Source organism: Notamacropus eugenii, chromosome 6, assembly GCF_028372415.1.
Source record: "Notamacropus eugenii isolate mMacEug1 chromosome 6, mMacEug1.pri_v2, whole genome shotgun sequence".
Lineage (NCBI taxonomy): Eukaryota > Metazoa > Chordata > Mammalia > Diprotodontia > Macropodidae > Notamacropus > Notamacropus eugenii.
Genome location: NC_092877.1, coordinates 211718217 through 211731291, shown reverse-complemented (window position 1 = coordinate 211731291; position 13075 = coordinate 211718217). Strand labels below are relative to the sequence as shown.

Here is a 13075-nt window from a genome sequence, read left to right as displayed (position 1 = left end):
TTATAGATATCTTGCACAGGTACCTAGGGAAAGCTCCCACGAAACCATAAAACAAGTAGCTGAGTGGGATGTGTACATACACACATATGTAAAACCTGGAGAAGGGAAAATTAAGAGTTGACTGTACACTGCCAAAAAAGCTGCTGTTCTTATGAAGGTCTAGAAGCACAAGCAGCAGACATTTACACAGCTGCTGAATGGAAGGTCTGCGCTGAAATATAGAGGCAAATGCTGTTATTCATTCAAAGCAATGCCTCCAATTCAGAGGCTGCATCTCATTTATGCTTTAAAAAAAGAGAAGGTTCCCCTCCCCCCACATGATCATTATTTCATGATAAACTGTCCAGCATTCCACACCTATGCTGCACCATTGGAACCTGCACTCCTAGCTTCTCTTGTCTGTCTAAACCAGCTGACTTCCAAAGGAAGATTGCTGTGCTCTCTTATCTCCAAGCCCTTCTGCTCTATGCCTGGAACACGGTCCTTCTCCTGTTATATTTTTGCTTATTCTTTACAGCCATCTTTCATCTCCTTCCTGAATTCTCCCTTGATTCTCCTAGTCAGGTACATTCATGCCAACCCTAACCCCTGGGTCTCATATAACAATTTGTTTTGCAGTTCTCCAATGCATTCTGAAATCTGAGCTAAAAGTCGATGACATAATTTTAAAATGAAGTTCTAAAAGAGAGTAAGATAGAAAACGAAATACTGAGGATAAATGGTTTTCTTACCTGACCTATAACTGCTAAGCATGCAGAACATCCGGAAAACATCTGGAGAAAACTTCTTTAGAAAGTCCTAAAAATTTTTTAAATGAAGTACATTTATTATAATTTTCTTCTAAAAGTAATATTTATATTAACTCAGCGATTGTGTGGCATAGTAGATAGAGTTCTTGAATTGGCAGTTAAGATCTGAGTTTGAATTCTACCTTAAACATACTTATTACTGTATCACCCTGGGCAAAAGTCACTTACCTGTCTAAGATTCAAAATCTTCATCTATAAAACATGTATTATAATGATGGCACTTACCTCACAGAGTTGTTGTGAGAACCAAATGACATGACACATATAAGTATTTTGTAAAGCTGAAGTCAGTATGTAATTGTAAGTTATTATTAATATTATTATCACCACAAATGTATATTAACTCACATCAAGACAGCTTTGTGGAGATGTTCTTGCCCAAACCCTAAGCAGCATAAACGCCCTTTTCTGATCAATTACTCCCTCTTTAAATTTTACCAACACACTAATAACACTGTTGGTGGAATCATGAATTGATATGGAAAACAATTTATAATTACATAAAAAAAGGTACTAAACTATTACTTCACACCCTCTAACCCATAGCTCCCACTGCTAAATACACACTTCAAACGTGGTCAAAGACCAAAAAAGGCTCAAATAGAAAACACAAAACTTCATGTTGTAGCAAAAACCTGGGAAAAAAATGTCTACCCATTGATAGAATGGCAGACAAAACATGATGGAAATACGTAACAAAGCATTACTGTGTCAGAAGAAACAAGGAATTTAGGAAGACTTAGCGGAAGTGTTATGAAGTTAAATAAACAGAATCAAGAAAGCAAAATACATAAGGACTACAATAACAGAAATGAAAAAAACACAAAAATGAAGCTCAACACTTAGCAACTGCAATGACTAATCTCAACCCTAGAGAAGGCCAGTCTAAGGAAACACCTTGCCCTCTGGAGTAAACAGATGCACTACGTTCAGCAGTTTCAAGCAGGAGAATGAAGACAGACTGTGATCTCAAGGACCAACCTGAGTTTGGGGTGACACTGAGACCCCTCTAGTGAATATCCTGAAGTACACTACAGTTAAGGCAGGTCTCTAGTTTAAAGAAGCAATATTCTCTTACAGAGTTTAAACGGCAGTCGGTGTGCAATTTATAAAACCCTGGCCTGTAGGAGAAAGAATAAAACTTTCTCCAACAACAGGGAAGCACAGAGGAAAAGATGAGGTAACTATTGCACTCTTTATACAGAATTTAAGTTTGACAAAATCTCTGCATGTGGAAACCGGTTTAGAAGAATCCACAATTACTCTGGGATTACGTTAGGAGATCAGATATGGAATTCTTTTACAAAAGGGAAAAAAAGAGCACAACTTGCCTCAAGACTCCAAAGAGACCTTGCTCTAGCCACAGCCCTGCCCTCACAGTCTGTGGACAAGAAGCCCAGCCCAGCAAGGGCTTCTGAAGGTGCTTACAAGCCACCACTCCTGCAGACGCAGAAAAGACCTTCACCACCAGAAGCCTGGGTGATCTCCAGAAAAATCGGGGGCTTTGTCAGTGGAGAGAATATGAAAGAAGATGTACTGCATCAGCTCTGCTGCTGTACCCTGAGGACCTCTTGGTCTTTTCCAACCCCTGTAGGTGCTGTGTCCTCCACTAAAATGATAGCCCCTTGAGAATAGGAGATTACCTTGCTTTTCTATGTGCATCCCTAGTGTTTTGCACGTGGCTCTGCTCAGAGTAAACACTTAATGAAGGCTTCTCTGTGCATTCATCTCACACTTCAATATTCAGTGCACGCACACACACACACACATACACACACCTCACTCCCTCAAACTAGTATTTCAGGTGTAGAATGAAAGAGTAAGAGGGCTCTGTTTACTGCATCAAACCTAGTTACAAAGGAGAAAGTAAATACCAGTTCCTACCCAGGAACTTACAGTTCTGCACAGTTACCTAGGATTCTGAGAACATAAGTGATTTACCCAGGTCCACGCAGCTATATGTCAGAAGCAAGACTGAACCTAAGGTCTTCCTAACTCCAAGGCTAACTATCCGCTAAACGATGCTGCTTATCTACCATTCCCTAATGCATGAAGGAACATATTGATCTCCTTTCCTCTGTTGGTATTAGATGGTAGAAAGAAGTGCTGCTATCCTCCAAAGTTCTTCCCTCAGGTTCTGAAACATTCAAAGTCTTCCTTCTAAAAATGAAGTTCTCATGCAATCTACCCGTACCCCGTTCTCCCTGAGAAGTTTATAACTATATCTCCCTCTCTAGTTCCTCCTACCTGCTAGGTCCCTACACAATGCCAAAACTACTATTAAAACAAATTAAATTACTTGCTTCTGTCTAGCTTGACACACGTTTCTTTAAAACAATGAAGAGTAAGAGAAGGGGTCAAGAGAAAGTTCACTCTCCACTGCAAAAGCAGACAACTATTAGGATGCACTTTGCATTATCTGTTACCTTGCTTTAATTTTCTCTTCTAAGTATACAGGTCTAAAAGTAAATGCTTAATTATACTGGCTCAATCATCTTAGCCTTTGAGCCAACAGATTTGTGGCTACATGACTGTTGCCCAAATTATAAAGTATATTAGTGGCCAACCTCATTCCTAGCTAAATGTCTCTTCTCTGCTATACATTTCAGACATAAAAGGATTTGGGAGAATGGAAGAGGGAAAAAAATGAAGAAATAATCACCGGAAGACCTACAATTGAAAATTTCCTCAGGATAGAGAGAAATCATGTTTGTAATGTCACACACACGCAATGTGGCATAGTGAAAAAAAGATGTGGGAGCAGAAATCAGTGGGCTTGAATTACAGTCCTAGTTCTGTCACCATCAATTCAGTCAATATGCATGGATTAAGCACTTATGAAGTACAAGCCACTGTACTAACTGCTGGAGATACAAAAAAGTAACCACAAAAAACCCCAGTCTGTCATCAAGAAACACCAGTCTAACAGGGAAGAAAATATGGCAACAACTACGTACATACAAAATATATACGTATTATATATATATACATATACATAGCTCACATAGATCTCAATTTATTCAATAGTAAAATGAAGGAGATGAACCAGATATCCAAAGGTGCCTCCTAAAGCCAGGACATTTCCAGTTATATCCTTTGTGTTCCATGGATGGAATAATATATCAGCTGGTCTAAACTATGTAAATGGGAGAACTACTGTTTTATAATGACAACAAAGGTGGCCACATTCTAAATGGATACTTAGGAATATCTGATTGGATTCAATCTTAATCTGTAATTGGGGAAGAAGGAGGAGATTTGAGGGAGAAGAAAGACAAAGAGATGCTAATTTTTTTTTTAATGGAAGGTTTATTACTTTACTCAGAAAATCTCTATAACTCTAAACATTCCTCCAACGTCCACTTCCTTTCCTCTGACCTTCCTCTGCCTTTTGTTCCTTATTCTTTTCCTCTCTCCAATCCTTCAAATCAAGTGATAGATTGAGGATAGAGGAGAATATCTAAGACTATAAGAAGAACTCTGACCACAAGTGAAAGAAGGAATATGATCATATTCTGAGAGGGTAAGAACAAAGCAGCAAAATTAAGTTTCTACAGAAAATTCTATAGAAACTTAGAAAATTTCTTATAGAAACTGCTTCCTATTTCCCACTCAAGCCTACATGATTCTTTAACACATTTTAAAAACCAATAGATGAATAAAGCATTGATATCTACATGCATAAGGACGGACACAAACTTTGATGTGCATTCTGACCTACCGAATTCTTCAAAATAACATAACTCTTCTTCATTACTAGACTAATACCTTCTCTGTAAACTCGGTCTTTCAGGCTGTTTACTATTCAGTACACTTAGGCCCTGATACAATTCTTCAAAGGATCTCTGATGTCATTACTACGAGCCTTCTCTCCAAATGATGTTGGTCATCATCAGGCCCTTTAGGCCTTCTCTGCCTAGACTTCCTGTCTATGTCCTCCCATAAATCTTCCACCTCACTCACTCAAGTCTTCACTGTAGGTTTCTGAACATTCCATGGGTACTAGCTGTACTTGGCCCCTCAATTTCTGTAATCCCTTGTTCTCAAGGTGGTGGGTCATCACCTTTTTATATGACTTCCTGAATGATATCATAAATACTTCAAGAGACCGAGCTTCTAAACCTAAAATGAAGAATTTGTCTAAACACATGAAAAATCTGATGTAACTCAATACATCTTATGCCTTTAAAAAAAAAATATAGCTCAGTTTCTCTAATTTTTCTTGAACCATATCGCAATATGTCAAAGCAAATCACAGATATTAAAACATAGGACTCCATGACACCACAGGTATCTGAACACTATAGAGCTATATGGTAATTTTACTCTTAAAATTTTCTCACAATTAAGGGGGCTGGGGGGCATGTTCCAACATGGGTGATTACACAGAGCCGAGACTAAAGGAAAGGTTAGGGAGCATGACTAGTATGCACTATGTGGCAGACAAAGAGACAACAATGAGCCCTTTTGAAACAATATGAACCATGTGTTTCAGTTACAGAAAGATAAAGACGTTTGTAAGTTAAAGATGGAGAACGAGTTAAAGAGACAGGTTATTTGTACATTCCACTGAAGAGAAAGAGCCTACTTTTGTCTCCCGTTATACTACTGACTAGATGAGTTTTTGGGAAAGTGTTCCTTGACTTCTCTGGACACTCAGTCTTGTTTTCTTATCTTACAAGGAGTTATGACGGATGGTGTCTAGGTCCTTCTCAGCTTTCAAGCTGTGACCCTTTGATTAACCTGCAACTTGGCTATTCCATGTTTATTTTCATAGATTAAAGGACATGATTTCATCACTGCAGAACTACTTTCACCAACACAAGAGCACAATCCTGATGAATTTCATGAGACGCTGTTCCCCTCATGCCCAACTTGCTCCCTAGTGGCCTTCAAGAAATGGGGGTCACTTCCACACCAAAGAGAGTTTTTAAAATTAGATTTTAGAAGAAGGACATTCTATGGTGCTTCTCTGAAATCACTTAGTATAGGTAAACCAGCAGTTTTTATGGAAAGAATTTAAAACATTTGCTAAATTTCCTCTGAAGATGTTAAATATTTAAAATGAGTAAAGATAACTTAATTCTAACAAATAACCGAAAATTGATTCCTTCATTTTAAATCAATAAATATTTACTGAACTCCTAATAAGCTAAAAATATTTCTAGGGTTTTGCTTTTAACAGGATTTATATTGAGGAGATGGGGGAAATGCCTAGAATCTGGTTATTTTCCATCCATACCTGTTTCCCAATTTGCAATTATATTTATTTGGTTCTTACATCTGTTAAACCATCAAAAAACATTTTATTCAATCATATACGTTTTTGACTCTTGCTCGTACTTTCTCCATTTGACTCACCATTACATAGCATGATACATGTATGTAAGCATTATAAAATTTGTCAGGCAAGTAAAAGAGCCAACCAACTGCAGAGTTCACCAAAAGACATGATACAGTCAGTGGAAGAGCAAACTACCTCTGGGAAGAGACAGAATGGCTAAAGGACATACGGATTCTTTTCAGAGAGAGAGAGGGCTAGGCACTTTGCAAGTAGGATTTAAAAGACATCTTTTCGAGCTTTGTGATCATGGACCAATCACTGATCCTCTCAGTGCCCCAAGCCATTTGCTAAGATATCAGCCACAGGAGAGGTGTGCAGTAGTTTGGGTAGAGAGCTTCCTCATTAGCAGTTACCTAACCCTATGAATCACTAGACTCGGTCAAAAAAAGGTAAGAAATGGCAGTATAAAGAAAGATATAAAATAAAGAGCATGGGGGGACAAAGGAAAGAGTCTATAGATTAATATGAAGCAAAGCAAATGCTGCAGGATAAAAAGGGCAAAGTTATTATGTGCTTCTAAGACAAAGAAAAGTAACACAAGTGAGATGGAAAGCCACGTTTAGAGCCATGAAAGAGCTTTTTGGAAGCCAAAGAATCAGTTACATGGCATACAATGCACACACATTCTAGAATGTCACTCATTCTGCAAAGTTTGATAGTATATTACTATAAGACATATAAACTAAATACATAGAATATATAAACTAAAGTTTTGTGCATATTAATACATGCGTATAATTTAAGAATGCATTCATCTTGTAACGTCTGATAGTATATTACCTTAATTGTAATGTAGTTTTTTAACGATTTTGACATTTTTTCTTTCCCTTTAGCATGCAAATGCCCTGGAAGAGAAACAAGAAGGTTAAATGTTTTTGAAACCTGACAAAACTAGCTATCCTAAAAGAGAAATCTGAGGAGCGGATACAACTAAAGGAAGGCATCAGCAAAGCAGCGCCTCTGGCTCAATCAGGGCTAACAGAGTAATGTAAGCCTAACACTAATATAGATAACACAGTCACAGACCTAGACTTGAAAGGGACTCAGAATCCAGTCAGTCCAAACTATTTTATTAACGTCCTATCTGCTTCTTATCCCACAATTTAGAAACATCTGCTAAGTACCTGGATAATAGCTAATATCTTATCAATTTTTGCAAATGAGGACAGTGGCAACAAATTCAACAACTTAAGAATCATCTTCCAACAAGTTTAGGCACATTGACAAGAAGGCTTTATAAAGCCAAACAGACAAGGTTTGGATTTTTCTGATTTATTATACACAGAACCATCATCTTATGAGTTGGAATGAACTTTATTCGATTCTCTAGTTCAACTGCTCCCCTACCCCAGATACGAGTCCCCTCTACAACATCCCAATCATTTGTTATTATCTTTTTGTTATCCATTCCACAGATGGCACTCTGTACTTATTTAACTGTTGGAAATCCTTGGCTACCCTGAGAAAATTCTTCATCCCTCTAACTTCCTCCCACTGTTTTTAGTGCTATAGCAAAGCCATACAAGATAAAGTCTAATTGCTCCTCTATGTGGCAGCCCTTCAAATATTTGAAGGTAACTGATTCCCATAAGATTCTACAAATTCACTGATCATAATGTCAATGGGAACTAAGACCTTCCCCACCCATTAACAGGCCTCATGTGAAGCCCATTGGGAGGGACTCGCCTAAGGAAAAACTTGCTTAGGGGGAGGCTCACTACAAGTACGAAGGCTTCCACACCTCCTGGCACTAAGTTGATCAGGCACTGAGACACGTGGGTTGTGATGCCTTCTGGCTCTGAGAAGCATGTGCATATATCCTTTGAGTTGGTATTTTGCTGCAGGGGGCTTGCTTATGAGAAGGACCTTGTGATTCCCTGGTCTCTGAGACTCTGAGTAGCCACTCGTTCAGATCCCCCAACTGCTCAGACGTAAAGGTTCTCTCAATCCAGTGGTGTCTAGCAATACTGCTTTGATTCAGGCAGTCAAAGCCCTGTGTGTTGGACTTGAAGCTAATTTCTCTGCTTGTATCTTCTCCTATGTTCAGGGTGCTGACTTTTCCCCTGAACTAGTGAACATAATTAAAGAAGATTGCTTTTGTTTAAGAAAAGCAGACCCACAAACCTGTCATCCTGTGTGTGTGAGGGTGTTTACTGTTACACTGACTCACCAAATCCTTCTGAGATTATTTCACATCTTCTGGGTCATATATATTTGAGGGAAGAGGCTAGCTTCACTAAAGACCTTTTTTTTGCTAAAATACACACACACAAACACAAAAAACTATATAAAGAGCTTCTAAAAGCTTTGGCATTTTTTCCTAAGCAGTACAACTGCTCTCAAAAAAGTCTCTTAGAAACATTTGTTCCTTCTTCTCATTCTTAGGAACAGAGGTACGCCAACGAAAGTACACCAATGACCATCAGTGCATTCTTCTAGGTCCTGCAGGATACCACCCTGATAATCTACGGACCACTGAAAAGGGAACCAGGCACATGCACAAGGGGTATATTTTTCAGGACCGGTCAAGAGTACCAAGTCCTTCAAATTGAAGTATGCCTACAGTCTTCAATGGCTTCCTAATTACATAAGTTATTTTTTTAAATAATTTTTTATTTTTTTTCCAATTACATGTAAAGACAATTCTTAACATCAACTTTTTTAAAATTTTGAGTCTTAAGTTATCTCTCTCCCCAAGAAAGAAGCAATTTGATATAGGTTATGCATGTGTAATAATGCAAAACATATTTCCATTATTAGTCACGTTGGGAAAGAAGACAGAAGAAAAAAACACAAAAAAATTTAAAAAGTGAAAATAGTATGTTTTGATCTACACTCAGAACTCCACAGTTCTGTCTCTGAACGTAGACAGCATTGCCCACCACAAATCCTTTGGAATTGTCTTGGATCGCTGTATTGCTGAGAAGAGCTAAGTCATTCATAGTTGATCATCGCACAATGTTGCCATCACTGTGTACAATGTTGTCCTAATTCTGCTTACTCACTTTGCATCAGTACATGTAATCCTTTCCAGGTTTTTACATGAATAAATTTTACAAATTTCAGTTCTATATTTACTTGGCTAAGCACTGAGGAAAAAAAATCTAAATATTTTCTATTGCACATGATTGCTGAAGTATAGTATAGCACCTTACATTGTAAACTATACATAACACCTCAAAAATAGTAGGCTACTTCCTTCGTCTATTGTAGTATATCTTCAGAAAAAAATCAATGTTAACAAGCAACATCGTCAGGAATATAGCAACGATATTCTGGATCCTATTTAATTGTAACGAGGGAAAAGTTGTGACAGACTGGATGTACTCAGCACCCAAACCAACCAACATTTCATAACCACAGCGGCAATACCGTTTCTATGTTCTTCATAAACAGAAGATTTTCTTAAAAGGAGATACTTTGAAAACATTATTGGAAGGTTAAATTTTAAAAGGGCAAAATTTAAAGCTGTGAAGAATGTGAAAATATAAAGAAATTAGCTGTTTAATATTTATTGAACTCAGAGTATTAGATGCTATGCAGAATATATACCAAACAATGACTGAGCTTTTGAGACTTACATTTTCATAAAATAAATAACTTCAAAATTGCAAGCAGCCTCCAAAGCCATCTGGCCTTATCCATCCTTGAAAAAGAATCCTTTCAACGACACACCTAATATGCCGTCATCTAATATTTGCTTGAAGACCTCCGATGTAAAAGAACCTACTATATCTCCTGAGTCTACTTTTAAATAGATCCTCAAATTGCAATTAAACTTTTCTTTACATCAAATATGTATTTGTCAGTCTGTGACTGTCATTCATTGCTCTTAGTATTCCTTCAGGGAAACAAGACCCATATGTCTCACAGACTATCCATACAGCCCAATATCAATCATTTTTATGTTAGTTCAGGGCATTTTTTTCCCTTCGTTCACTTAATTTCCTACACTAAAGCCCCCTCCAGTACTCTACAGCAGTATGAAGGTAGACTTTGAGTTCCCTTAAGACTGTTAGTAAAGCAGATTCTCAAGCAGGTTCTACCAAGCTGGCTTCAAGTATAAGCCCGATGACAAACTACATATTTTTTTTATCTGCAGATCAGCCTAAATAAATTCAGGCACTCAATACCAAGTTGTCTATATACTGACTAGTTTGTTGGTCACAGCAGTTCATGAATGGGAAGGAGTTGAGATTTAGGTTGGCAGAAGGACAACTGGTTACAACGAATCACAGATCTTTTCATTGGACATATGAGAAGAAATAATTTTTAAAATTAGATGATGAAGAAGACTAGTTAAATGTGTTTGGGGGTTGGGGTGGGGAGGTGGTGTATGGTGTTTCCTATTCCACAAGGAAAGATACATAGAGCATTAGACAATGTGAGGAAAGACCCAACAAAACCTAATTCTTGGTGTTCCAGTTTCCAGTAGAACACACACATAAATACAAAGAAAATATTGTCAGCAACACACATGGAAACAAGCAACTTCCTTTCCTGATCTCACAGGGCAGTGTGATGTTATGGACCATGCAACTTGCAGTAAGAGAAACCTTAGTTTAAGTCCTGTGTCTGACACTTCCTATCTATGTGATGGTGCTGTTGTGAGACCCAGCACCACCTCCCTCCCTCTGAGGGTTAGGAAGAAATCACACTACAAACAACTATGCAGATTCCCAGTTCCAGGAGCCAAGATGGAGGAGTGATGGGTAACTGCTCTCTCCCTCCCCTTGTTGACCTTGACAAGCCCAGAGAATATCTCCCCAGGAAAAACCCTGGAACAGTGGGAGCAGCAGAAGGGTAAACAGACTCTCAGCACATGAGGCCAGGAAAGTCACTAAGATAGGACCCTCTTGCTGTGGTCAAGGGAACCAGTGCAGGACCAGAGCTGTCCCAGACAGCCCCACCTCAGCAAACCTGGAGAAAATCCTGAGCCCCAGGGGGGTGAAGCCAGCAACCCCCAACACCAGAACCCCAGGAGTGCCTCAGCACTCCAGTGGAATTGGGAAGACACTACTGCAGACAGCTGAGCCTACCTATGCTCGAGCTCAGCAGACGAGCCTCCGGCTACAAAAATGTGCATACTCTTTGACCCAGCAACATCACTTCTAGGGCTGTATCCCCAAGAGATCATACAAATGGGAAAGGGTCCCACACGTACAAAAATATTTTTAACAGCTCTCTCTGTGGTGGCCAAAAGCTGGAAATCAAGAGGATGCCCATCAATTGGGGAATGGCTGAATAAATTGTGGATATGAATGTAATGGAATACTATTATGCTATAAGAAATGATGAACAGGAAGACTTCAGAGAGGCCTGGAAAGATTTACATGAATTGATGCTGAGTGAAAGGAGCAGAACCAGAACTTTTTACACAGCAACAACCACAGTGTGCAAGGAATTTTACTGGTAGACTTAGAACTTCGTTGCAATGCAAGGACTTAAAAAATTCCCAGTGGTCTCTTAAGGCAACATATCTTCCACATCCAGGGAAAGAACTATGGAATTCCATCGCAGAATGAAGCAGATCATTTTCTTTTGTATTATGTTTTGGTTTGTTTTATGATTTCTCCCATTCGCTTTAATTCTTCTATGCAACATGACTAAGATGAAAACATATTTAATAGGAATGTATGTGTAGAACCTATATAAAATTCTATGCCATCTTAGGGAGGGGGGGAGGTAGGGGGAAGGGAGGGGAAAAAAATCTAATTTACATGGAAGTGATTGTAGAACACTGAAAACAGAAAAATAATGATAAAAATAGAGCTATACAAATGTGTTATTATTGATATTATACATTTTTGTTTATAGTCACTATAAAAAAAATAGAAAGACTAAATTTTTTACCAAAATTTAAGCACACATGAATGCTAATGACAACTTACAATATGGCAAATTCTGTCCTTGAGACTTGAAGGAAAGTGCCATCTTCTAGAGCATGCTGTAGTCCTCCCTGCCTCATGCTGCTTTTTATCCTATACCTTAAATGCCTTTGCTGTACTTTACTCCTATACTCTTCTCAAAATCACAATAATATCTTACATTACCACATGTATTATTATCTACCAAGTTCTTACCACAGCTTCCTCTTGACAAAAGAGAAATCCAATTATACTACTGCTCGGGATCTCTGACGTGTTATATAACTTGACTTCTGAGGGGCTGGCTTTAGAAAAATTATCATTTATGTATGAGATACAAGGCAATGTTAAAAGTAAGGAAAACTGGTCAAGTGAATATATTATTATATCCAAAGGCTTAGAAATGTCTTCCCAATAGTTTTGGTCAAAAGAAAAAATTGCACATCATGTTGAACATTTTTCCTCACAGCATACACAACCTAGTCAGTCTTCCTATATTCATTCATTCAATATATTCATTAATCCATGACAAGCAAAAAAAAGATTCATGTTTCCAAAAGATAACAGAAGTTCGGAAAAATGAAGATTCCAAATAGATGACAATTCACTGAAGCTGGACACGGATATATTTGTTCATTTGATATATCTCCTTCAAATACAGCACTATCATATCATTAAATGCTGAATTCTGGCACAATAAATAAAACTAATTAAAAATGCTACTTACCTGAATGTAGAAAATAGTTTCCCCACTGCTTGCACTGATGATATACCTCACACTGTGCAATTTCATTTTCATGATGTGGAAAAGCTAAATCGATCCCACCTGTATGGATATCCAATTGGCTTCCAAACACTAAACTGGAAAACATAATCAACACTTAACTTAGCAACTTTTCCCCAGAATGTCTGCTGTTCACTACACCCACATAATAATGCAGAGAGAAAATTACTCAAATGAAACACAAAGCTCTAATCAAACCACTGAACAATTTAGTTCATTTCTAACGCATTTCCAATATGTTAAAAAAAATTAAACTGAATTCAAATGGAGA

The 13075-nt window shown here is 38.0% G+C and overlaps 1 protein-coding gene across 4 annotated transcripts in view; it reads right to left on the bottom strand.

Annotated features, from left to right (window-relative positions):
• The window catches only part of CARS2 (cysteinyl-tRNA synthetase 2, mitochondrial), a 73278-nt gene that overhangs the window by 27709 nt on the left and 32494 nt on the right, over nt 1–13075 (bottom strand). For all 4 annotated transcript variants that reach the window (XM_072621972.1, XM_072621970.1, XM_072621968.1 and 1 more), the window contains 3 exons: nt 12748–12881; nt 6934–6998; nt 732–798 (listed from right to left, as the gene is read on the bottom strand). In XM_072621972.1, the coding sequence (XP_072478073.1) occupies nt 732–798; nt 6934–6998; nt 12748–12881 (266 nt within the window). The remainder of the gene's footprint in view (nt 1–731; nt 799–6933; nt 6999–12747; nt 12882–13075) is intronic.